Source organism: Micromys minutus (assembly GCF_963924665.1).
Source record: "Micromys minutus genome assembly, chromosome: 11".
NCBI classification, from domain to species: Eukaryota; Metazoa; Chordata; class Mammalia; order Rodentia; family Muridae; genus Micromys; species Micromys minutus.
Genome location: NC_137980.1, coordinates 49,078,978 through 49,106,085, shown reverse-complemented (window position 1 = coordinate 49,106,085; position 27,108 = coordinate 49,078,978). Strand labels below are relative to the sequence as shown.

The 27,108-nt window shown below is 42.0% G+C and overlaps 1 protein-coding gene across 5 annotated transcripts in view; it reads left to right on the top strand.

Annotated features, from left to right (window-relative positions):
* The window catches only part of RALGAPB (Ral GTPase activating protein non-catalytic subunit beta), a 72,407-nt gene that overhangs the window by 30,625 nt on the left and 14,674 nt on the right, over nucleotides 1-27,108 (top strand). For 3 of the 5 annotated variants that reach the window (XM_080924747.1, XM_080924745.1, XM_080924749.1), the window contains 13 exons: nucleotides 977-1,144; nucleotides 1,545-1,659; nucleotides 2,277-2,424; nucleotides 2,935-2,999; nucleotides 5,165-5,294; nucleotides 7,001-7,134; nucleotides 11,011-11,193; nucleotides 13,132-13,283; nucleotides 18,823-19,010; nucleotides 20,738-20,844; nucleotides 22,419-22,571; nucleotides 23,246-23,455; nucleotides 24,446-24,604. In XM_080924747.1, coding sequence (XP_080780873.1) covers nucleotides 977-1,144; nucleotides 1,545-1,659; nucleotides 2,277-2,424; nucleotides 2,935-2,999; nucleotides 5,165-5,294; nucleotides 7,001-7,134; nucleotides 11,011-11,193; nucleotides 13,132-13,283; nucleotides 18,823-19,010; nucleotides 20,738-20,844; nucleotides 22,419-22,571; nucleotides 23,246-23,455; nucleotides 24,446-24,604 — 1,912 coding nt within the window. The remainder of the gene's footprint in view (nucleotides 1-976; nucleotides 1,145-1,544; nucleotides 1,660-2,276; nucleotides 2,425-2,934; nucleotides 3,000-5,164; nucleotides 5,295-7,000; nucleotides 7,135-11,010; nucleotides 11,194-13,131; nucleotides 13,284-18,822; nucleotides 19,011-20,737; nucleotides 20,845-22,418; nucleotides 22,572-23,245; nucleotides 23,456-24,445; nucleotides 24,605-27,108) is intronic. The other 2 variants (XM_080924748.1, XM_080924746.1) reach the window with 1 other exon arrangement.

Sequence of the window (27,108 nt, the reverse complement as noted above, 5' to 3'; positions counted from 1 at the left end):
GGACACCATTAGGTTCTGTGTACAGTCCAGCAATAAGTCAGATGTGAATTTTTACTCCAAGGAATTTAATGACTGTGGTGAGTAGATTCATGCAAAATTAAAGTGATTTAATAGGAAGCAGAAGTTGGCAGGAGAGAGACATAGTGTTTGGAGGAAACAACAGCTCATACTTAGCCCTAGAGGGTTCAGGAGAGAGTTGTGGTATATTGTTAGCTGTTTATACTGGATTTAGAGAAGTTGGGTAGTGCTTAGACTGTTGGGAGATCGGGCAGGATTATCTATCCCGAATCTCTGGCTTCTACCATCTGTGACGCCTTTGCCACCCATTCAGCTGCTCAGACCACAACCTGAATAGGCACCAGTGAGTGAGGAGATGGTTTCGAAAGAGTTTGCCGAGTTTGTCCTTGTGGTGAGAAAGCAGAGCCACGTCCTTGCTCTTGAGTAACCAGGCTACTGGGTGCTTGGTGACGTGGCTGCAGTCGGAGGCTGTAGGAAAAGGAAGATAAGTTCAGGAGGATTCCTCAAGGGCTTCTCAGTGTGGTCTTAGTTACTGTGGTGAGCACGGAGTTGTCTGGGGCTCTTTTCGCTCCAACCACTCAGGAGCAGTGAAGGAAGGAAAAAGACACAGACTCACCTCTTTCTTAGGATTGTGAATACCACAAAAATATACTGCTTTAGAATTTGATTAATTGGTTCCACCAATTGATTGGTAAATACCCAGGCTTTGTTTTGGTGTGGGTATCTCATTTGTAGGTACCTGTAATTTGATGTAAAAGAGTTTAAACTTTTTTAAAAAAAGGTATAATGGACATGGATCATTCTGATTTTTGAGTTGTTGACTCCTGGTAATTACCTAAAGTCCAGAAACTAGAGTGCAGAGTGGAAAATGGCTCTTCAGAGAACTGTGTAAAAAATGCTAATAATGTGGAGACATTTGATCAGCAGTTTGTTTAAAATGTTTTTCTTGCTTTCCTAGATTTTACATGCTTTTAATTCAAGGTTTGCAGATAAACGATTATGTATGCCATCCTGTCTTGGCCAGCGTTATTCTAAACTCCCCTCCTTTGTTCTGCTGTGACTTGAAAGGGATTGATGTTGTGGTTCCTTACTTTATTTCAGCTCTTGAAACCATTTTGCCTGACAGGTAAGCTGTCATTCTCCACTACTGTGTCAGTTGTCTAGTTTGCCGGGGTCTGTTTTGGTACTTTTCCTGTTTGTTAATTTATTCTATCTAGTTGTTCTCACAGTCCATTGGGACCTAGGCTACATTGAATTGACTGCAGAGCATCCAACCAGTCTTGTCCCTTCTGGCCTGGTCTAGATGGGTCAACCTGAAACCCTACTGTTATAAAGTAGGCCTTAGATTTTCAGTCAGAGTCTAGCTTTAATCCAGTAAGTGTGTGACATAACAGTTCTCATGTATACAGTGCTTGGGGTGTGGGAAAGTGAATGCATAGTAGATATGAAAGTAGCTAAAACTACTCTTTAGTTGAAAAATACTAATAGGTTTTTTGTTTTGTTTTTTTTTTTTTTTTTTTTGGCAGAGAACTCTCAAAATTCAAAAGCTATGTAAATCCAACAGAATTGAGAAGATCATCCATTAATATCCTGCTTTCTTTGTTGCCCCTCCCTCATCATTTTGGTACAGTCAGATCTGAGGTAATGTTTCTTTAGTTATTTCTTTTTCTGTCTCCTCCCCCCACCCCCATCCCCCCTTCTTTCATGATGCATGCTCTTGCTAGGTATAGGTAGCTCAGTCTGGTTGCAAACTTAAAACCCTTTTGCCTCAGCATCCTGCCAGGTATCATTCTTAACATTTTTTTGTATTTTGTATCCTGGTTTTGTATGCTAACTTAAGTCAAACTGCACTTTTAACAAAGTGGAGCAGGGCTTTAAAAAATGTTTTTTTAGCCCTGCATGGTTACACAAGCCTTTAATCCAGCACTTGAAGGCAGAGGCGGGTGGAGCTTTGTGAGTTTGAGGCCAGCCAGAGCTATACAGTGAGACCCTGTGTTGACATTAAGTAAATAAACAAATATTTTAAAATATACATTTCTAATGGATTAATGAAGTCTTTGTGGTTTGTGTATTTCTAATTTTGGAAGTGCCAACATATTATGACTTACTGTTCATGAGTTATAGATTAATAACATCTGACTACAGGTGTGAAGTGGGAGCCTGGATTGTTAGCCTGTTCACTCTTGTCTGCTCCTGCTTTCCTAAATGGGCATAGTGTACAGTAGCTGGTGTTAAATATTCTCTCTCTCTTTCTCCAGGTGGTCCTAGAAGGGAAGTTTAGTAATGATGACAGCTCTTCTTACGATAAACCAATAACTTTTCTGTCCCTGAAGCTGAGACTTGTGAATATACTAATAGGTGCCTTGCAGACAGAAACGGACCCTAACAACACCCAGATGATACTAGGTTTGTGTCACAACTTACACAACTAATGACCCCAGTTCCCTTCCTGGACCCTAACCAGGCAAGGGGAGAACTGATTTCTGAACGCTGTCCTTTAATCTACACATGCGGTGGCATACACTTGTGTGCAACCAACCCCCACCCCATAAGTGAAAGTGTAAAAACTATGAAGGTGCATCAGAATATGGGGATTTCTAAAGCATTGCTCGTTTTAACCTACCAATGTATTTATTTGTAATCTTCAGAGAATTTCAGGAATGCTTTACCAAAATTCCCCCCTTTTTTCTTTTTTTAGAGAAAGGGGAGGAAACACAGAGTCTGTCTAAGTAGCCCTGTACTTGCTGTGTAGCCAAGGTGGCTTCAGCTGATAACAGTTCTTCTGCCTTAGGCCTCTGAGTGCCGGGGTTCTGTGTCTGACCAACCCTGGCTGAATCGTGTTTCTTTGCCCTGATTGAGCCATCACTGTAATTATATGTCATGTAACTGCTTTGTCTGTTTGTTTTACTGTTGCAGGGGCAATGTTAAATATTGTTCAAGATTCTGCACTTTTAGAAGCCATTGGTTGCCAAATGGAAATGGTAAGAAGCTTACATAATCTGTCAGAATATCTGCTTCTGACTCTATGTAAATCATATTCAACAGCGCTGCAATGAACTTAGAGCCTCAACACATGCTGAACAAGCTGTCTACCACCGAGCTGTGTCTCAGCCCTTTGTCTTTATTTTTTGAGGCAGTGTGTCTTAGTCAGGGTCTCTATTCCTGCACAAACATCATGACCAAGAAGGAAGTTGGGGAGGAAAGGGTTTATTCAGTTTACAATTTCCACATTGCTGTTTATCACCAAAGTCAGGACTAGAACTCAAGCAGGTCAGGAACCAGGAGCTGATGCAGAGGCCATGGAGGGATGTCACTTACTGGCTTCCTTCCCATGACTGCCTCAGCTTGCTTTCTTATAGAACCCAGGTCTACCAGCCCAGGGATGGCTCCACCCACAATGGGCTGGGCCCTCCCCCTTGATCACTAGTTGAGAAAATGCCTTACAGCTGGATCTCATGGAGGCATTTCCTCTAGGGAGGCTCCTTTCTCTGTGATAACTCCAGCTTATGTCAAATTGACACAGAACCAGCCAGTACACAGTATTTTATGTAGCCCAGGCTAGTCTCAAACTGAGTATATAGCTGCAGGTGACCTTAAATCCTTGGTCTTCCCACTCCACAGGTTTGCACTATCACATCTGGTTTTTAAAGCCATTTTGTTTATAAATTTCAGCTCATCGACTTAGAAGGGTCTGGTTTTAAAACATCACATATATTGAGATTTTTCTCATGTCCTTGAGAAATCCTACATGAGAGAAACACCAGTTGGGATTATTTTGAAGTACCAATCAACTAGTCTGAATATTTTAGGAAAGACCTTTCTAGTTCCTGTTATTCCTAACAGATGTAGGACTACCTGTAAGATGTGCTATCTTTATCTTCTTTGTAGTTCCTGTAGACTGAAGTTTGCAGGTACCCCAAAGTCCGAAAGTTTTTTAAATGATATTTACAAAGCTCCCCAGATATGGACAGTATTCCTAAAGATACATGTTGTACTTGGGGTATAGGCTGGGCTATGGGAGAAATAATAAGGTATAATAGGCTGAGCTGGAAATATAAAAATATTAAATTCATTCATGTTTCAGTAGATGTCTAATAATGTGCTGGTCTGGGTACAATAGTGTGTTCATATGGGGAAAGGTACAAGGAATCTTTAACAAACGGGTTTATTTGCTCCTGTGTGTATGGGAATTTATACTAACTATAGTATTTTGTTGTCTGTGCTTTATCATGTAACTACATTTAAAAGTTGCTCTTTTATGTGTGTATAGACTCAAATGGATGTGGGTCTTCATGTGTCTATCCATGTGTATGGGTATGCTTGCATGTGTGTGTGCTTGTGTGTGTGTATAAGGGTATGGGTGGGTGTGAGCGTGGAGGTAAGAGGAGGATGTCAGGTATTCTGTGCTGTTACTTTGCCCTATTCCTTTGAGTATCTTTTGATGAGCATGGAGCTAGACTGGCAGCCAGCAAGCCCAGTGGTGCTTCTGTTTTGACCCATATAGCACTGTCATTATAGGCATGTGGGTGGCCGTGCTGACCTCTTAAGTAGCTGATAGGGATTTGAACAGAGGTTCTGCTGCCGTGTGTAGCAAGTGCTCCTAACCCTCCGAGCCATCTCCCTAGGCCTTCCCTCCTTCTGCCTTTTGTTTTTAATTTAAAGTAGGTTCTGGGGATCAAACTTAGGTCCTCATTCTTGAGTGGCAAATACTTTATTGACAGAGCTCATTTTCCAGGCCCATATCGTCTTTATTTGAAGATTATATTCCTGTTCTGAGGTTTTGCTATAAATACACTTTGAGGTATTTTCTTTAACGACTCGAAGTCATCATTAGCTAGGGAACTCTTGTATATGTAAAGGGCTCCAAGGTGGCTGAAAACAGCACAGGCGTCTTCGGTGTGGATGTTTGTAGTTTTCCAACCCTGAGCATCCTTTTAACAGATGGCACCTGAGCAGCAGCACCAAGTGATCTTAACCTGTGTCTGTCTGTGAGTGTGTCGCCTGTGCTAGTCAGCTTGTTAACTGTCTCAGTGCTGGGATGAACCTAGGCCTCCTGCATGGGAGGCATGTGCTGTGCTCCAGAGCCACAGCCCCAACTCTAGCAGATTTTAGTCATTAACTTTTCATCCTTGTAAACTGTGACTAGGGCGGTGGAGAAAACAACCTGAAGAGTCACAGTCGCACGAACAGTGGTGTTAGTTCAGCCAGTGGAGGAAGCACGGAGCCTACAACCCCTGATAGTGAGAGACCTGCTCAAGCTCTCCTGAGGGATTATGGTAAGCTGTGCTTAGAACAGTCTGTTAGCGTTTACACATGTGTTAATTCTCAGATTTACAAAATAAGCAGAACAAAAGCTTCTCAAGAATTGAAAACAAAAATAAGAATTCTGTCTACTTAGGTATAATAAATAGAAGATGTTAGCCTAAAAAGCTGAGGAAAAAGTACTTCTATGTTTTTTTTTTTTTTTTTTTTTTGTAGATCTGTTTTAGAGTTTGTTAGGCCTTACAGATGTTAATGAAGAAAGGTCTGTGTTCTGCAGCAGGCAGTAGTGAATCAGGCTCACATACGTTGTGGGCCTTGCTTCAGAGCTCTCAGAATAATGACAGAGATGGTCAGTGAGCCAAGTAATTGCAGCTGTGAGGGAGACCCAGAGGAACGTGTGTTTCCATGTTAAAACTTACTTAGGTATCTGTCTTGTTAGACTCTTCAGTAATAAAAATAAAGAGACACTGTTTGCTCTGCTACTTAAAATGCTTGTCAGCAAAGCATCCTGTTCAGTGGTGTCCTTCACACTGAGCCATTATTTTATGGACTTAGTGTGAACACTTTATAATGTTTTTACGCACAAGTGCGAATATCGATTACATCTGTGAGTGTTTGTTTCATGAGATTAGCATATCTAACTCCCTAGATGTGAGCTTGACTTTCTAGGCATCTGAAGAATTTTGAGCTGTGTTCATGGGGGATCCTTTCGATTGCAGTTTATGATGCATTGCCCATCAGCATGTCAAATGCATAGTCATGTGGGCATCCAGTGCATTTAAAGTGTTACTTATGTAGACTTAGGCATCCTCTGGGTTGTTCTCTTTCTCATACTTTCTAAGACATTTCAAAACTAAAGACACTGCGTCACAGCGTGCGTTGTGTAAGTGTTGGAAGTGACTGTCCAGCATTGCAGCTGGTGTTAGTGAGCTCTGCTTGTTATGTCCCACTTACTGAGAAATCCAGACTTGTGTTAGTGTCGCATGACTGTCTCTCTTTAATGACCATTCCTTTTTCTGTTGTCACTGCCCTCTTTCTGATAGGATCCACAGGTATAATATAATGCCCCTAAGCTTCCTTTATAATTAGAATTTGTTATTGTTTAATTCTTAGAATTCACTCTTTAAGTAATAATGGCTTTAAATGTAAAATTGAAGTCCAAGTGAAAACATTGACTTGGTTGTTTTACCTTTATAAAGGTATTAAAGTAATGGTAAAGAGCAAAATGTAAACACGGGTTTGGAAAGGCATTGCATGTGGGTTTTAACTGGCTTATACCCTGTCATTTCAACAGGTGCTTTAAGGTAATTCCTAGTATCTGAGGAGGCTATAAGTTTGAATTTTTGCCTCTGTAAAACTCTAGGAACTACTTGGATGCCTTTTTATTGTTCTTTTTGAAGACTAAAGTCTATAAGACACTAATTTAAAAATTTAAGATGTCAATTTTTGTTCTAAGGATTTTACTAAAATTGCCAAGTCTTCGTGTTCTTTGTTAAAGTGTAGCCTGGGAACTAGGAGCTGGCCCCGCCCCATGTGCGCCTTGTGCGCCATCAGTCAGGCCTGGGGCTCAGTATGGTGGGTGGGGAGCATAGCTCTGTGTGGGTGCCCATTGTTGCTCACTGTGGCTGCTGTGGTCTGTGCCTGGTGGAATGCTGTGCTTCTGTTACTAATGCTTAGTTGTTTTCCCTCCCTGTGGATGTGGCATTGGGTTATATCCTAGCTCTTAATACAGATTCAGCTGCTGGGCTCCTGATACGCAGCATTCATCTTGTCACTCAGCGACTCAACTCTCAGTGGCGGCAAGATATGAGCATATCCCTGGCAGCTCTAGAGCTCCTCTCTGGCCTGGCAAAGGTGAGACAGTCCTTTAATTTAGCCCCATAGACTTTCATTCTGCTTTTTTTTTTTTTTTTTTAAATTTTGGCACACACTCCTTTGTGGGGCTATGTTACTGTTATAAGTGTCCATGCATGTTTTACAGACACAGTATACAAAATCAAGCCTGCAAGTGAAATTTTGCAAAATGAAAAATTATAAAGTATTTCTGTGATTACTATTTTCTGTTATTAGTAGTAAGCAAAGATCGACTCTATACTCAATTTTCTCTGTTGTTTGAATTTTATGGGACTTTAGAAGTGTGGGATCTTTTTGGCACATACACCTCAGTCTTTTGTCTCCTTCTTAAATTTATGTAACGTAAAACTGACCATTTTAAAGCAAGCAATCCCATGGCTGTTAGTGCATCTGCTGTGGACGCGGCTCTCCAGCCACACTTGCAATGTGTTTTTGTCACCTAAGAAGGGGTTCTCAAGGCTCAAAGCACGTGCTTTCTTGACAACCCTCCCAGCCACCACCTCTTGTTACAGCCACTAAGCTTTTGCTTCCTTAGATTCCATTCACATAAAGGGAGCAGAATGAAAATCATGTATGTCATTTCAACAGTGCCTGTCTTTCTCACATAATTTTTTTAAAAAGATTTATTTATTTATGTACATAAGTACACTGTAGCTGTCTTCAGACACACCAGCAGAGGGCATCAGATCCCATTACAGATGGTTGTGAGCCACCATGTGGTTGCTGGGAATTGAACTTAGGATCTCTGGAAGAGCAGTCAGTGCTCTTAACATCTGAGCCATCTCTCCAGCCCAGTGTAATTTGTTTAGTTTCAGCCCCTCTTAATGGTTGCACAACCGTGGGCTGAATGTAAACATCACTGTTTGCCTGCTCATCAGTTGAGGGGTATTTAGACTGTTCCATTTTCAGCTCTTACTAGTAGAGTTGTTATGGATGTATGTGTATTAATTTGAAATACTGGTTTCAGTTCTCTGGGGTATGTACTGAGGGACAAAACTCTTGGGTTTATGATAGATCTCTAGCTTTTGAAGAACTACAGATTGTTGTTCCACAGCAACATACAAGGCTTCCACATTTTTTACATCCTTGCTAGCATCTGAACACTTTTTATTATTAACATGGAAAAGAATATTTTTCATATATCAGTTGATGTTGTGAGGATCAGCTGAAATGGAAGTATAAAGGGCATTGTGGTCCTGTAGTGATAAGTCACCACAAAGGGTATAGTGTCTAAGATGACACTTTACGTCAGAGCTGTCATATAAGCTGTGAGGGACAGAGGAGACAAAAAGTGTGTTCTCAGCACTGCTTGGAGCTTTACTTCAGAAATCCCCAAATGTAATAGACATATGAGGAGCAGTTGCCGATATACAGCGTTAGGATAGCTACCCAGGAGACATGGCGGGCCATACAGAAGTTGAGGTGCTGCTCCCTATGACTTGTGGTCCACTTTTGGTTTAAAGATGGATTAGGTTAGATGGGGCATTGCTTTGGACCTGTGCCAAAATATAACGGGCTAATACTACCTGATTTTATAACTCTCTATAAAGATAAAATTATTAAAACCATCTGGTTTTAGAAGAGGGTTGAGTGAATAGACTAGTTGTGTGTAATTGAGACTTCACGACCACACTTACATGGCTGTCTTATTTTTGACAAAGGTGCAGAGATAACTCTGAGGAGTAAGGTTAGTCTTTTTGACCAGTGGTTCTAGTAGAAAAGTTGGTTTCATACCTGTTTGGTATATGGTAGGTATAAAAATGAGCTAAAAAAAAATTGGTTGTAGATTTAAATGTAAAGTGTATTAGTCACTTGTCTCATGCTGTGACAAAACACCTGACAAAATCAACTTAAGGATGGAAGGGTTTATTTTGGCTCACAGTTCGAGGGTACAGCCTCTTATGGCGGGGATGTCAAGGTGGCAGGAGCTTGAAGCAGCTAGTCACGTTGAGTCTGCAGTCAGGAAGAAGAGAGCAGATGAATGCTGGTGCTCAGCTGGCTTCTCCTTTTTATGCAGTCCAGGACCCAAACCCAGGGAATAGTGCCACTCTCCTTTAAGGTGAGTCCTCCTACCTCACTATCATTAGTTAGGGAAATGTAATTAGATTCACAGTGAAATAATCATTAGAATGCCTAACCTTGAGGGCTAGGAGTATAGCTTAGGTTAAGAGTGCCTGTTAATTAAGCATGAGAATCTAAATTGAGATCCCCAGCACCCACTTAAAAAGATCAGGCATGACCACGTGGACTTCAGAGAGTGGCAGGTAGAGATGGGCAGATGTCAGACATTTACTAGCCTGTCAGCCTCGCTGAAACAGGGAGCTTTAGGTTTTGTGAAAGACCCCCATCTAAAGGAAGTAATATAGAAAGCCAGAGAGCAGTGGTTCTCGGTCTGTGGGTCGGGACCCCTTTGGGAGGGGTCACATAACCCTTTACAGGGGTTGCCTCAACCATCATAAAACACAGATGTTTACATTGTAGTTAACAACAGTAGCAAAATTAAAATTATGAAATAGCAACGAAGATAATTTTATGGTTGGGGGTCACTACAACATAAGGAACTGTATTAAAGGGTCACGGCATTAGGAAAGTTGAGAACCAGTGTGTCAGAGGAAGACAGCCAGCAGTCCTTCTGTAACCTCTGCATAAAAATACACATATGCATATACCACATATATGCACACAAACAAACAAAGACAGGCTAAATTTAAAGACTTGACTGTACCAAATGTTGACGAGATTATAAGGAAAATGTTAATGAGAATGTTCATTGTAATAACCACTTTGGAAAAAAGTTTGGCAAATCCTTAAAAATTTGATCATATGGGCTAGAGGGAGATGGCTCAGTGGTTAAGAGCACTGGCTGCTCTTCCAGAGGACCTGGGCTCAATCCCCAGCAACCACAAGGCAGTTTACAATCGTCTGTAACTGCAGTTCCAGAGGCTCTGACACCCTCACACAAACATACATAAAATAAAAATAAATTATAAAAAACCCAAAACAAATAAAAACCATAATCACACTTATATTTTATGACCTTGTCATCCCAGTTCCAGTATAAGAGAACATATCCAGTCAGTGTCATGGATGTTCATAGCAACTATATTTCCACAGGATGGAAATAACCCAAATGTCCATTAACAAACTCCTGGTTAGATAAATTGTTCTATATTTATGTACTAGAATACAGCTCAATAAAAAGGAAATGTTACAAAAATAGATACATCTGGAAGTAATTAACTGTCCTAAATAGAAGAAAGAAGCTAGCGAAATACCCCTCCCTAAAATATATACTGTAGAACTTATATATATTTTAGGAAGTGTGGTCTGGTCAGTTATGGAGCAGAGAATGATAGTGGTTTCTCACAGAGGATGGGAAGAAGTTTACGTAGGTGCACAGGAGATGTGGGGATGGTGCATGTGTGTTATCTGATTGTAGTTAACAGTTCTTTAAGGTTACATACTTTGAATATGTATAACTTACTGTAATTGATATTTGAGCCTCTGAGCTGTTTCACTAGACTTTGTGCAGAGCAAAACCCTTCACTGTGAGGTTGGGTTAGGGACCTTAAAGTACGAATGTGCTTCTTTTCTGAGACCATTCCTGCACATTTTGCAATATGAGTAAGTGTGCCCAAGAACTTTGGGTTTTGAGCTGTGAACAACCATGCTAGAGTAAAGCACTGCTTTAGGTTTGAGAATACCACTTTTTTGTTACATATAATTGTATATGTAGATATTCTGTTCCTATATATAAATAATATTTAAAAACAAGGCCTCTTGTATATCGCATTACCAGATAGGCTCAGTTGCAGGACAAATGCTTGGTGTGGTGGTTCTGACTGACTGGTTCTGTTCCTTAAATGACACGCCTAGGTGAAGGTGATGGTTGACTCGGGAGACCGGAAGCGTGCCATCAGTTCTGTGTGCAGTTACATCGTGTACCAGTGCAGCCGGCCGGCTCCTCTTCACTCCCGGGATCTGCACTCCATGATCGTGGCAGCATTTCAGTGTCTGTGTGTCTGGCTCACAGAGCACCCTGATATGCTGGATGAAAAGGTGAGTTTATTCACTCTAAAGACTCCAAAGCAGGAAACTGAAAAGAGAATATCTGGGTGTAAAGGCAGTCTCACACACTTCAGATTTACTTGTTTGATTTTAGTAGGACACTCACTCTTTTTTTGGCATAACTTGAAAACTGTCATCATGCTTAGCTTTGGTTCCAAATAACCCCACAGAGAAACCTTTTATGGAAGACCTTGCTTAATTTATATGAGCCAGCAATATCGCTTATAAAAATATTTTTATTAGTATTTGAAAAGCTTCATACTGTGTATCTTGGACATTTTTACCTTTTCACCAAGTCCTACCCTCTATCCTCACTTTCTTACCTACACAGTTTTGAGAGTTTCTTCCCTCTGTGGAGTCATTTGTGTTTCCTAGCTACTATTGAGAATGGGGCCTGCCCTGGAGTGTAGTCACCTTACCACTGATCATGCCATTTAAGAAAGCTGACTCTACCTCTCCCAACCTCTCCCAGCAGCTGTCACACATGACCACACATGCCAGTAGCTCCCTAGCTGGTGACAATAGTTTGCCTATATTCACCATCTCTATGCTGGAGTTTCATTTAGCTTGAGCCTGCTCAAGTCTGTGTACACTTTCACAGTTGCATAACTGTTTGTCTGGAAAAGTACTTTTTTTTTTTTTTTTTTCTGATAGGATGGCAGACTTGAGATAGCCATTAAAGCTATTTCGTTTCTGTTATCAAACAAAGAAGGACACCTAATGGTAAACCTGGAATCTAGTGTAACAGCTTGGCTATGAAAGTTACTTTTGTGAAAACGTTGCATTTCTCACAGGTTTCTGCCTTTAACAGATATTCAGTCTGTTTTCTCTGCCACTGTACCTTCTAGTGAAGCAGCCACAGTGAGCTCAGTACCAGTAAAGCTTTCCAGGGTCACTGGGTATTTATAGAGACCTTTGTAAGTAATATTGTCCATAAAATCTGAGTTAGTTTCATTGTGGCTTTTAAAGTCAGGATATCAGAAGTTGTTACAGGGCTGGACTTGTAGCTAGGTTTAATAGAATGCCTGTTCAGTGTTTGTACAGCTCTGTTTGATCTCTAACACACGTAAACTAGTGATGGGCTTATTTGTGATTTCAGGTACTTGGGAGGTAGAAGAGGGGTCAGGAGGTCAAGGTCATCCCTGACAATATAATGAGTTAGAAGCCAGCCTGGGCTGCATGAATCTCTGTTACACAAAAACAAATTTAAAAAGAAATTATTTGAAGGTGTCAATCATTGGAGTTGGGGACAGTGGCACCTGCCTGTAAGTCTACCACTTAGGAGAGGCAGAGGGTTCTAGGTTCAAGGCCAGCTTGGGCTACATAGTGAGTTTGAGATCAACCTGAGTCCCATGTTGAGATACTCTTCAAAAATAAGTAATTCTCCTTGACATATTAGGTAATCTGATGTGTCTTAAACCATCTAGGTTTAACGGAATTACTTCTGAATCTACTTACTTAGCCTTCTAGGATTTATGACAGTCCATGGTAGTTTTGTGAGCTCTGTAGCTACTAAAATTAAAACGTGCCTTTAGTCTCCTTTGAACATACAAATTTAGTTCTTTGAAAAGAAATTTAATGGAGTTTTAAGTTTCTTATATTAAGATACAAACATATATCTGTTAAAGAGCGTTAGAAACTTGAGCTCCACCTCCAAAACATAACCACTGTTATGGGTTCCTTGTCTTCTTTTAAGTAACATATATAACATTTGATCTGGGATTGATGAGATGGCTCAGCATATTAAACTGCTTGTAACCAAGTCTGATGATTTAAATTTGATCTCTGAGTTCCAAATGGTGGGAGTTAAGAATCAACTTCCAAAAGCTGTTCTCAGACCTTGGCTAGTACACAAACACACATATATTCTTCCTTAAATGATGTATTTGAAATATCTTAAAAAATCATTTTGTCTTTTCCTGCTTCTAGGATTGCCTTAAGGAAGTCCTAGAGATTGTAGAACTGGGTATCTCAGGAAGCAAGTCCAAGAACAGTGAGCAGGAAGTCAAGTACAAAGGTGATAAGGAGCCGAACCCTGCATCCATGAGGGTGAAGGACGCCGCAGAAGCCACTTTAACATGGTACATAAGTGCTGAAGACCGGGCAGCAGTGGCCTCGCCGCTTTGTCGTTCTTGTTCAGCACAGAGGAGCTCAGCCCTGTAGGGCGCTGCATCTGTAGACACAAGATGGAAAGGAAATAATTTTCTTTGTATTCATTCTTAGACCAACAGGAAACCAGAGGGTTGGGATATTTGTATTTCTGTACTGACTGATCCTAACTCAGGCCAGACATGTTAGAGCCAAAGTAACTTGGAGTTAACTCTGTCCCTTTCTTTGATGGCTCAGCCTAGAGATGAGCTGTGTCACAGCGTCACATTTGCTGCTCACCGATTGCATCTTTTAACTTACTCAGTTAAGATTGGTTTTTTAAATCCCTTTAAAAAGCTTGGTAGTAGAATCTTACAGATAAGTTAGATACAGTTATTACCACGAATACAATTCTGGAACAGCAGGGAAGATGAAATAGAAATGCAGACTTCTTTGGTATCAGGTGGGTAGTTAGTGTCCCTAAAGAAGAGGTACAGATAATATGGTAGGGAGCTGGGAGGAGGCGCCGAGTCCTTTGGGATAAAATGAGAGCAGAGTAACACACTTTGAGAACCATGGATCCAGACTGCGGGATGGGGAACATTTGAGCTGTGAGCAGCATTGTAGGCAATTAAGAATGAATGTTACATAGAAACAAGAGGTTCTGTCTTTGAGAGGATGACAGAAAGAGTTGAGAAAGTCCCTTGTACCTGCTGGATTGGGGACTGGAAAGAGACTGTGTTTGGCACATCTACAGCTTAAAGGGACTGAATAAATAGAGATTACATAGATCCAGTGTATGTATATGTAATAATGTAAAAATGTGGTTCATGCAAGGAAATGACTGAATGAGAACCTAAGAAAACAGCCACAGGAAGGAAATGTCAGGTTACTGGCTTGAAGACTTGTGTGTAAGCCAGCCTCAGATCCTGACATCTCTGTGAGTGCAGTACCCTTAGCTTCTTTGGGTTATATTCAGAATAATTAGATTTGCTTTTCTTCATGGGCTTAGGTGATAATTTTCAGAAGGATGCTTGCTTTTGTTTAGAACTGTGTTCACTGTGCTAATGACCTTCAGTGCCTTTGCTGAGGTTTAGCTAGACTTGTGATGACAGCTGTGAGGGCTCGTGCAGCCCGTGGGCCACCCAGTCATAGAGTGCCACAGAGCTGGGCTTGATACATACCAGGGAGAACCTTGCTCACTAGGAGTTCTTGACTTTTTCCTGCTACAAGAAGTTTGTTCTTCTTTAGCTTGATTGTTGCTCCCATGAGAGCATAGTTGCCGCTGAGGGCCGGCTGTGTCCCGGGTTCTTTCTCCCTCAGACTGGTTATCTGAGTGGCTTTTCTTCGGTTTCTGCTTTCTTGTCTCTATTGGCGAGTCCATCATGAAGTCGTTAGTCTGCACTCAGCAAAGCTCACCATGGAGGAGTGTGTGCCAGTCCATCTCTCACATCATGGAGAAAATATGCTCGTTCCTCACAGCTGCTGCTGTCTTTCAACAGCATCACTCTGTGTGTGTGTGTGTGTGTGTGTGTGTGTGTGTGTGTGTGTGTGTGTGTTTTGATTTGATTTTTGTTGTTGTTTTCTTGAGGCAGGGCTTTAGTGTGTCCCCCTGGTTGTCCTAGAGCTCACTAAATAGACCAGGCTGGCCTCAGACTTACAGAGATCCCCCTGCCTCTGCATCCTGAGTGCTGGGTTAAAAGTGTGGCCACGACGCCCCACTGTCAGCATTGCTTCCACTCGGCTTTTTCTCTGACGTGGATCTCATTCCTCATGAGGCCATCAGCAGTCTGTAGGCTGTCTTTGTAAGGTCTTCCCATCATCCCCTGAAACCCTAGATGATATTCTGTATTAGATTATCTCAATTTTTGCCTGGTTTTTGTTTCCAGTCTCTTAATTCTTCCTGTTTGTCTTGTATTCTGTAGCTAAACACATCATCCTTAAACACTATTTCATCCTACTGTTTGAGTGTTTGAAAGTCTTGTTTCCTGCGATAGTCAGGGAGGTGATTAGATTCCTCCCATGTTGCTTTCAAGCCTCCCTTGCCATTGCCGGGCCACCTGTGGTGAACTGGGCATGCTCATGTTTGCTTATATAGTTCTCTTGCATTTCAGGCACCAACATAGACTTCCCATGCTCACAGTAAATGTCGGCGCCTCCTTCTGTTGCTCTGTATTGGAAGCACAACTGTTTTCACTACTTCTGTACTCACTGACCTGTCTCACACACGGGCGTCCATACTGTCACAGTCATACTGAGTTTATTAGGTACATGCCAGTCTATCTTTGTTAACCTTCACAATGTACATGTTAACTTGTTGGGTTTCTTTTCTTTTTTTTTTTTTTTTTTTTTTTTTAGTACAGAATAGAGTTTATTCAGATCATGGGAGAGTTAAGAGAGAGAGAGAGAGAGAGAGAGAGAGAGAGAGAGAGAGAGAGAGAGAGAGGAGTAGAGGCCAGCCATGAGCACGGTGGGGGTGGGGGGGAAGAGGAGGGATAGGGGTGGGAGAGCAAGGCTGCAAGAGCACAAGAGCAAGAGCCTGGTTGGGTTTCTTGACCTTGACATATAAGGATAAATCCAGACGCCATCTCAGTGGTTCTCTCTGCTCAAGGTGTACTTACTAAATCTTAGCTTTCAGTCAGGGCTTACAGTCTAGTCCCTAAGATTTCCCACACATGATATTCTGTATCAAGCTAAAATCCTCTCCTGTTAAAGTTACTCTCCTTGGTTCTTATTCAGACTTTTGGTCCTTAAATTTGTTCTGTAGGCAGCGCCATGCACAGCGACAGTGGTCATGTGGCTCTGTTCCTTTCCGCCAGCTCCCTCATGTGCTGTTCATAGTACATGGATCTGAGTAGAGATCTGGATGTCTTCAGGCTCTGTAAACAGTGTACATCAGCAGCAGCATCTATTGGGAGACTGCAACAAGACTTTGAGCATGAGATTCTCCTAAAGTCAAGTTAACTGGACTCTTCAGTCTCTCACCCTGTGCTTTTTATTTGGGAGTGTTTAAATTTCTTTTTGTAAGACATTCCACATTATCTGTAGTCTTAAAATCCTGACCCTTATTCTGATGTATGATCTTTGCAGATAAGTTCTAGTCTGTTGTGGGCTTGGGTTTGTTTGTTTCTTAATTATTTTGCCCTTTTCCCTTGGTCTCATTATGTCGTTCTAGCTGTCCCAGGACTCACTGTGTAGGCCATGCAGGTCTTGAACCCACAGACATCTGCCTGCCTCTGGTTCCCAAGTGTGGGGCTAAGGACATGCACCACTCTGCTCTTTACAGAGATAAAACTAAACATGTGTTTGTGGCCTGGGCCTGTGGATGTCAGAAGATAACTTTTGAGAGTCTTTTTTTTCTTTCCTCCATGAAAAAGATTCAGGGAATCCATATCAGTTGGGACTGATAGCGATAGTTTGTACCTACTGAGCCAGCTTACTGGCTCCTGTTTCTTTCTGAGGCCACTTTTTAGCCTAGGCTGGCCTCAAATTCATGGCAGCCCTCTTGCCTCACCTTCATGGGTGTTGCTAACAGGCATGCACAAGCATTATGAGCTTGTTCTGTATGTTCTTAGTTGACCACTGCTTATAGAAAGCAGAGGTTGAACCTCTGAGCATGCCAGTGAAGACTTTCCCAGAGGTTCACAGGATTTTTAATCTTTATCTACAGGTTTAATTTCAAAGATGTTTGCTCACCATTCCAGTCTAGTCAGTACCAGGAAGAAAAGAATGTGGTGAGGCTGGTAATGGTTTCATCTGAGTGACCTAACTCTTCCAGCAGCCTATTTAATAACATTGTACCTTAGCTGGGACAAGACAAGCTCACCTGGTCTGTGTGCTTTTGTGACATCTGTGTTTGTTCCATGGGAGATGCCAAAGTTGTATTTTCTCAATACTGGTTCCTGGATGTCTCCTGTTTCTCACAGTCTTAGAATGCTGAACTTACTGAGGAGCTTCCTTGTTTCTTGAATTGTAGCAGTACTTATAGAAGGAGTGAAAACTGCAAGGAAACAGTGCCTTCCATCAGAGACCTTAGAGAGCTGAGGCCAGACCACCCAAGCTAGAAACTGAATGATAAAGATGGTGTTGGGCTGCATGAGGGCCTGGGTTCCAATGTCCAGTGCTCACGTGAGGAGCTGGCATGGTCTGCGCCTGGACCCTACTCAGTGCTAGAGGGGAAGGCAGAGATGGAGGGGTCACTGGGGCTTATTGGCTGCCAGCCTAATGCCACATTCATTAAGTCACACTGTCTCAAGGGTTAAGGCAGTGAATAATGGTACAGGATACTTCATGTCCTCCACTTACATATACCCCCATGTATACATACATATACATACAACACATGTACATGCTCACATGCACACACAACACTGTTGAAGAATAGTTTTTCTGTATGAAATGCATAGGAAAGGCCAGGTTGATATTACATGGTAAAATCTTTGTTTAAGTAAAGATTGAATTTTTCTTTGAGCCTCAGTCTTTTAAGTGAGAGTAATAAAAATGGCCGTAATGATGGGCCTAATTCACATGTTTATTATGGAACTATATGAGACACGTATAAAGTACTAGACTAGTACTTGACACATAGTGAGAGCTAGGTGAATTTTTAAATTCCTTGCACAGATGCAGAAATCTTTATTCCCTTACTATGTGTGCATAAGAGTGTGCACACACTCTGTATACACATATACAAACATTTCTGAATGGTTAAGTCTTGATCAGTAGAAGTCTGCTTTATAAAGCATTTTGTGTTATAATTTTATTTATGATAGTTTTTTTTTGAGATTTAACTCTTAATAGCTCATGTTCCTTACCTGAAATGAGGAGGCGTCTATTCCTTGGCCATTTAGGAAGAAGGCAGCAGGCCTTGGGTTTGGCCTCATAACAATCATTAGCTCTTTGGAGTCTTAAGTTTTTCTTACCTTAAAAGTGAGGAGGTCTGGCTGATCTTTATGTCCTTTTCTAGGCCTCAGATGCTTTGGCTATTATAATCCTGAAACGTGGAGCACACAATCACAGTTCTAAATGTGCCTTTAGGAGCTTCTTGATTTGGAACTGTAGTCAGCCATATTCCCTGGGTAACTGAGAGAAGTTTGCTTGCAGCTCTATTGAGAGGAAGCAGGACTGGGCGGGTGGAGGAACAAAGGTGCGCACAGTGGAGGCAGTTGCAACCTGTGATCACACTGACTTGACCTTCAGATTTCTCTCTAGTTGGGAGGGAATTGGGAACTAGGACCCTTGTGCTAACCAGTAAATATGGCCTAGAAAGAAGCGGAGGTCCTGAGTGAGGCATTCATGGCTGAGGGCAGTTCCTGGGCCACTTGAAAGCTGTGACTGCTGCTGCCCTGCCCCAGGAGAGGGGCTGTCATTAGGGTGCAGGCTCTGCCCAGCAGGCCACAGGGAGTGAAGCCTAATCTACGAAGAGGAAGCATAGCTGTTCAGTTAATTCAGGGGCAGAAGGGCACATAGAGCCAAAAGGTAAGGTTAGAATTTTCTTTGGGAATTAATTGTTTTTTATTCCATTCTTTGTAGTATCATGCAGTTGCTTGGCGCGTTTCCTTCACCCAGTGGTCCCGCCTCTCCTTGTAGTCTGGTGAATGAGACCACTCTGATCAAATACTCCAGGCTGCCAACCATAAACAAGCATAGTTTCCGGTACTTTGTTTTGGATAACAGTGTCATCCTGGCAATGCTGGAGCAACCGCTTGGAAATGAGCAGAGTAAGTTGTGGCACGCTTAGCTTTCTCTACTGCTCACACAGTGTGCTTGTTCTCAGTGCATCCAGGGAAGCAGACATTGTGAGTTCCTTTGACTGCTTGTCAAAGATTTAAAGGTAGAGGATAGATAACAGGTCAGCAAATAGAATAGGCATATGGAGTAAAATTGTTTAAAGATCATATATATATTCCTGATGTATCATAGTGTGTCAAATGTTTATATAAATCTTACTTGGTGAGATAGTTTATATTTACAATTTATAAACATCCTTATCACACTTCCTTGTGAAGCTCGGATCCTGCCCCTCTCCCCGCTCCCCCGGAGTCATTACTATCCACAGGGAGAGGTTTAGGAAGTCATCTTCGCTTCCTCCTGCTGTCATTCCCTCCTCACATAATTAGTCTTAGTGTCTCTGCTGCCCCAGTGACTCTTGAATCTCCTTTATACTCCTCCCAGTGCATCCAAGTGAAGGCCTTAGTCATTTCTTGTATCGATTGTTGCATTTTCTCTCTACCTGGTCTGATACCCTGTGGTAGTTGAGAATTTTGCTTGTCCTTACCACTTCCCTTCTTGCACCATAGTGCTCCTCCTTAAGCATGTAGACATGGTCTGCTGAGAACACTTGAGTGATGTTCATTGACAAGACATACACTGTTCCCCAGTTACGAGGCTCACAGGGTGTGTGTGTGTGTTTTGTTAGGGTGACTAGAGAAGTATATTCCTAGGATTCAGATTCCAGTTTTCCAGACAGTGCTGTTTTCTGTTGCTGTCCCACCACAGTAGGACTTCCTTGGTGGCCAAAGGCACATGTAAAGGGAAAAGCAGGGTCTTTGCATCCTGCTCAGCTTCTGTTGACCACAGACAGGCTGTCACAGGATACCGTCCTGTCACTCATGAGGCTAGTAGCACTACTGTGAGAGAGAATGGCCACGTGCACCACCGATCAGTTAGCTCCTGTATCCCAGAGCTGAGGCCTGCCTGGCTTTTCTCCTGCCTCCTACTCTCACTGTCACCGTCTTCCTGCACTGAGCCGTCTGTGAGCAGCCTGCCAAGTCCTAGTGTCCCCGTTAGGCCTCTGGTTCTCTTGCAAGTTTTTTTTTTTTTGTTTGTTTGGGTTTTTTTTGTTTTTTTGTTTTAGGATTGCCTTTTATTCCAAGTAAATTTAATGCATAGATAGATCATCTACCCAAACAGCAAAAACAAAACAAAAAACTGCAGCTTTATACAATTATAAAGACATTTTTTTTATTGAGATGGTTAATAACAGAAGAAATGAGAGCATTCAAACCAGTTTTAGTTCCCATAACCAAGACTAAGAAAGGGAATAAAAAGGATTCTGGCTTTTTATGTACACCCCCATCCCTGAACTTTTGCTGGGAGGAAATGGTCCCTGCTTATAGTAGGCTGTAGGAGCCCAGTCTGAGCAAATGAAATGTCAGCACTGCAGATGTCCAACTTGCTTTCTTTCTTAGAAGTTGTCTTCAACACTGGAAAGTTAGGAATGCTTGTCTTGATAGCTACTATCTCAGCAAACTGAGTGTGTAGAGAGAAGCAAGTGTGTTAGAAGAGCTACCATCGAGTGCTTGGTACCGATCGGGGCAGTGTCTTCATGGCACTGAACCGTAGGAGGCACTGAGCTAGGACTTTAGCCATGAGCAGGTGATAGCAGGTTGTGTATTATATGGTTGCTATCCGAAGTACAAACTTTTACACATTCGTTTTATTCTAGATGATTTTTTCCCCTCTGTCACTGTGCTGGTCCGGGGAATGTCTGGAAGACTTGCGTGGGCTCAGCAGCTTTGCCTTTTACCCAGAGGAGCGAAAGCAAATCAGAAGGTACATCAGAAGTTAGAGTGTGTGAGTGAGTACATATACATGGGTGCATATGACATATGTGTGCATCGTGTGTGGGTGATGTAAAGATTATAACAGTCCAACAGAAAGTCACAGGTTACATGACTGTTTCAGGTCCCTAGCCAGGTCCTCTGTCACTGAATTTACTTTAGAGTCCTCTTAGGAATTTAGAATTCCAGGTACCTTTGAAGTAAGGATAGTTTCCAAAAGCTTTTGTGGTGGTTCTGATACTCAGCTAGGAATAAGGACTACTGTTCTAAACAGAGGTCCAGGACGTTTCTGTGCAGCTTTAAAAAGTCAGATGAATGCTGTATGTCAGGGAAGTTTGACTAGACCTTTGATAGGTTTAACATTGTTTTGCATGATGCATGATTCGTTTTGTATAGTTGCTACTGTGCTATATAATTTACTATAATATTTTATAACATTTAAAATTATGTGAATGTTACCTACTTGTTGGAAAATTCAGATTAAAAAGGAAAATGTTAAATCACCTGTTCTCCTTTTTCAGAGGAAGCTAGCCAAAGTTCTCCTAACACCGATATACCGATAATATTGCTCAGTTTTCTTCAAATCACTTTTCTTTCTGTATAAGGTTAACAGCTTAAGAAAGTACACACTTGGAATAATACTTTATAAATTATTACTTTTAAAGAATTTACTTATGTTACTAAAATTCTTTTTAAATATTATAATGAAATCCCTCATCATTTGGATTCTCTCCAGATTTAACACCTGAGATGTATCTGTTAGAAAGCTGAGCACATTGCATTCTGTCAGCAGCTCTGTAAGACTCAAAGGGAGGGAAGAATAGGAAAGGAACTGAATTTTTTGAAGGTTCATTGTGTGCAGTGTACGTAATAGGGCAGCATGTTGGGGCCTTGAAGACCTAGATTTGGGATCGTGCTCTCAGTTAAGCCAGCTAAGGTTCTCATCAGACACATTTTCTAGAGATGTATGAAATGTTGAGAGCTCTTAGGAAAAGAGAAAGTTTGGGCTTTTGGTTTTTTTGTTTATTTTGTTTTGTACTGGGGATAAAACCTAGGGCAACAGGGCAGCGTAGTGGCGCAAGCCTTTAACCCCGGAGCACTCAGGAGATAGAGGCAGGCATAGCTCTGTGAGTTTGAGTTAAGCCTGGTTTACAGAATTGTAGGACAGCCCTGGCTACACAGAGAAACCCTGTCTCAAAGCAAAACAAAAATCCTAGGACAATGTAGACATTTAAGAAAGTTTGAGTCTTAAAACTTTAAACGTCCTTAATCATTAAGTAAGAATTGTGTGGCTGGCTGGTGCCTGGACAGTAGAGGTCTGAAGCTGCTTATTGCTCATGAAATCTATAAGTTGGCAAATAATTTTAGAAAAATGAAGTGGAGTACACAATCTATAGGTTTCCTGCTTGTAACATTAGCGTAGCTTGTACAGACTTGCTGAGTGCTGATATATACACTTAGGAAAACAAGCTTTCGAGCAGACCTGGGACGTGGCCTGAAGACACTTCCTTAGCAGTTGTTGGATGATGTGGAATGCCCATAATATCATTTGTGTCATTTTAACAGCTCTTTGTGCCTGAGCCTCGCCCAGTTCCTAAAAATGATGTTGGATTTAAATATTCTGTGAAACATCGGCCATTTCCTGAAGAGGTGGACAAGATTCCTTTTGTAAAAGCAGACTTGAGCATTCCAGATTTACATGAAATTGTCACTGAAGAAGTAAGACAAGTTATTGTTGGCTCTTGCCGAAAGGAGGGATGCAAACATTCTTAGGCGGTATATGTGGTCAGACATTGCCTTTAGTGTTAGGGAGGAGGGGAAGAAGGTGTGACTACCATCAGGAGGTTAGCATGTCAAAGAATGGGTGTGTAATTTGGGCCAGTTGTTAAGAACTAAACATCTTTTAGAGACAGGCTGCTTGGGCTGTTGACGATAGTCGTATACTAACATGATCAAAATCTGGTGGTAAAGGCAGCTATTTATATAGTGTCAGAAGTGGGGTTGGGATTGGAGAGCGAAATACAGCCCTGGAAAGTGGCTAACATCTGAAGCTCAGAGCATTTGCTCATGCATGGTCTGAATAGTGAGGGTTGAGGAGGTTGTATTATTAAGCCAGGTTGTTTAGCGGTATCTTCATGCATGAAGGGGTGAAACTTAAAGGTAGGGTTGGTGAGAAGGTAAGGAATCCGTATTGGTAAGTACTTTAAACAGACAGGTACTGCGGGGTGTGGTTATATCTGGGAGTCAAGTGAGAAAACAGCTCAGAGCAGAGATAGCAGGGGACGAAGAAGCAACTGATTAGGTCCTGGGGAAGAATTTTGGAGCTTACCCTTCTTTGTTGTATTTTGCTTTATTTTTTAAAATAGAAGGAAATTGTGTGTGATTTATTTCAGTTGGAAGAGAGGCATGAGAAACTAAGAAGCGGCATGGCGCAGCAGATTGCTTATGAGATGCACCTGGAGCAGCAGAGCGAGGGGGAGCTGCAGAAGCGCAGCTTCCCTGACCCTGTTACGGACTGTAAGCCCCCACCTCCTGCCCAGGAATTCCAGACAGCCCGCCTTTTCCTTTCTCACTTTGGATTTTTGTCCTTAGAGTCATTGAAGGTAATTTTTAGAAACTTTTATAAATAAATATATTCACAAGTTAGCCATCAGTTGATGATAGTTTTAAACTTTTGTCAAAATGAAGAAAGGGTTAAAACTAATGAACAAGCAAACTGAGCTTTTATTATCTGCATTTAAATTTAAGTCAATGGGATTCTGTGCTGTGAATTTACGATTCTTGCGTGTCTCTGTAGGACTTAATAAGTCATTTATTTTCATTAATGAGCAGTTTGTTTATCCATTCACCTACTGAAATGCTTGGCTTCCTGTACATGTTGGCTTGGCAGTTATGACTGAATCATTTCCGTCATTTTCTGTGGTTATGTTTTTCTTGCACTGGGAAAAAACCAAGGTATGCAGTTGCTACTTTGTATTTAAGATGAATATTTATTTGTATTTAAGATGAGTGTTGGCAAGAAACTGTCACTTCCAAAGTAATTGTATTAGCAATTGGCAACTTTTTAAAATACATTCTTGGAAAGTTCTAAAGGGGCTGGAAAGATGACTCAGCTTTCAAGAATACCACCTGCTCTCACAGAGGACACAGATTCAGTTCCCAGCACCCACATGGCTGCCAACAACCATCTGTAACTCCAGCCCCAGAGAATCCTATATCCTCTTCTGGCCTCTGTGGGCACTAGGCATTCATGTGGAGCACATATATACACAGCAGGCAAAATAACCATAGCCATATCTTTGCATTCTACAAAGCATTATATTCGAGAAAGAAAAAGGATCTCGGTTATGTACACTGTTGTCCCAGCCATCTGAGTTATAAACATACTCGAAGTATGCACACATTCAAGGACAGCTAAGGCTACATAATGAGTTGGAGGCTAACCTGGACTGCCATGCTATCCTGAGACTCTACTGGAATGATAAATGAGTAAATGAATGAATGACCAATGAACCGATCTGTCACAGTCACAAGTGCTGCTTTATGGTTGCAATAATGCAGTAACAACAGCTGCTCCTTTGCTTGTGTGACAGGAACCTGCGAACAGTCGTCTACCTCCTCACCTCATTGCACTCGACTCTACCATTCCTGGGTTTTTTGATGACATTGGGTATCTGGATCTCTTGCCATGCCGGCCTTTTGACACAGTTTTTATTTTCTACATGAAACCAGGTCAGAAAACAAACCAAGAGGTAAGAATTCTGAACCTTCTGCTTCCTCTTTCTGTGCTCCACACATACACGTTTATGTCAGCTGTTTGAATTTGTGTTTGACATGAGAACTTGGTGTCGACTTAGGCTTGCTGTTGCATTTAGAAACTGCGTGTGTATAACGCTGAGCTTAGAGTCCCGAGCCTCTCCACCATCAAGAAGCATGTTTAGAGTAGGAGGCACCATGGATTCCTTTTCCCTAAGGAATTCATACTCATGAGGCAGAGGAGACTAAACACCTGAAGGTTAGCTACAGGGAGCCAGAGTAGGACACTGGTCTTAAATGCTTCCTGACCATTTCCCTGGGGCTCCTGCCAGATAGAAGTGAGCAGCAGGCTGTCTTCTCACAGGTAGCCTCACAGTGAGCCATTTCAGTTGAGCTAAAGCATAAAATGCGATGAACTAAGACACGGTTGGATATGGTAACAGGGGGTTGAAGGGATGTGTGACGTGAGAATGGGAACTGGGAGGAATAACAACGGGATGGGAAGTGTCAGTTGGAAACAGGAAGCTGAAACACAGATAGTGGCTGTGGCCTGTGATCTTGGAATTGCCCCATCATTAACCTGTCATTAAATTAACGTACCAGTAGACATTTACTGAAGTCACAGAATGTCTCCATAAAAGCACTGTCTCCAAGTGTGTGTCAGTGAGCTGCTAACAGAAAGTCCTTCTCATTTCTGTTCTGATTCAACATACACAAAGTTTCTCCTTTCTGTTAGGTTCCAGGATTATAGGCAAAGAATATCTAAAAGGCCGTATCACTATCTAAAGGGAAGGCAGACATGGAAGACAAGCTCATAATAGAGTGTGTCAGTGGGGTTTAATTGTGCCTTAGAAGCCTGAGAGACCTAACCTGATTCTAAGGTTCTGAGACAAGCCCATCTCATCAGTTTCAGTGTACACTGACCACAGCATGAGTTCCCGAGAGGTAAAAAGAGCATTATTGCATCTTCATGAAATGCATTAGGGCCCCAAGTGTGCTTAGGGCTTTCAAAAAGGGAAAAGTCTTTTGGTGACAGCCAGAAATGAGACTTTGTGCTTTAGTTTGTTAGAATCCCAGTCAAGTCAGGTTAGTAAGATTAGGGTGTTGCTCACGTGAAAATATGGAGCAAGTTTTCTCCTACCTGTAAAAGACACAGGCCCTGAGGCACTTCCTAATCCATTCAGTTTCCTTGGGCTTCTGGGAGCTGAGAGTGATCAAGAAGCCATGAAGGTTTCTGAACACTTGTTGAGAATTATTTGAAACCTCTCCCTAGCCAGTGGAGATTGATTTCTGCCTGCTAACAGGTGAGCTTCAAGGTAAATCTGAATCACCTACTGCTTTGTGAGTAAATTTACACAAGTTATTTATTTACAGACTTCACGTCTAGTCAGGCTGCAGAAAGATGGAAAGTTCAAGCAGAGCCAGGGTGTATTTCCTAACATGAAGTGAGACGGCGCTGTGAGTAGAGTTTACTGCTAGCCACATCTGGAGTCTAAATTGGATCTCTAGACCCACGTGAAGGAGAAAACTGACTCCCAGGATTGTGTTCTGACCTCCACTTGGTAGGCAGTGTGAATGCTCACACTTTCTCACCTACTCTCCTTGGCCCTCTGGATGTCTCTCACATGCTAGATAAACACCCAAATAAATAAATGATGTTTGAGAAGAATTTGAGAGCTGTGGGTGAGCAAAGCAAATACACTTCCAGAGACTGACTGTGTGCGCAAAGGATGCTGTGGCGGTGACACACAGCAGGCTAGGAAGTTCCAGGCATGTGGGTACTGCCATCAGTTGACATTGTAAATGACTAGAGATGTGTAGACAGCTGCTTCTCCCGTCTGAGAGGAGCCTTAAGATCATGATTTTACGGTCGCACTTCTGCTGACTCTGTATGCCTGAGGTACCGTAAGGAAGTCTTATTTTTAGAAAATTTTCCATACGGTTTTGGCGCACTCTCCTCGCCTCCTTTTTATCTTTCATTTGGAAAGGAATTCCACATCTTCCTTCCTGTAGAACTGAGTGTTTCAGAGCAGCTGTCTTTATTGTGGGGCTCCCCAGAGTATTTCACACCATTGAGCAACATCTTTGATTTTGGGTCCCAGCATTTTACTGTGTCTCAGTTTCTTTCCCAGTCACCATGATAAGAGACTCTGACAAAACCCATGCAGGGGAACAGGCTTATTTAGCTCCTCATTCCAGATCCATTATGTCAGGGAAGTCAGGCAGGAGCTGAGAGGAGCTGGTCACATAGCACTCATACTCAGGGACCAGCATGCAGGCTTGTATTCAACTCCCTTTCCTTCTCCTTTACATCGCCAGTCCAGAATTGAGCCATGAGGGGAGCTGCCTGCATTCAAGGTGGTTCTTCCCACCTCAGTTAACCTGGTGACGAACACACCATATTGGGTGATGGTGATGTCCCAGCACTCAGGAAGCAGAAGCAGACAGATTACTTGTGAGTTCAAAGCTAGCCTGATCTACATAGTGAATTATAAGGCAG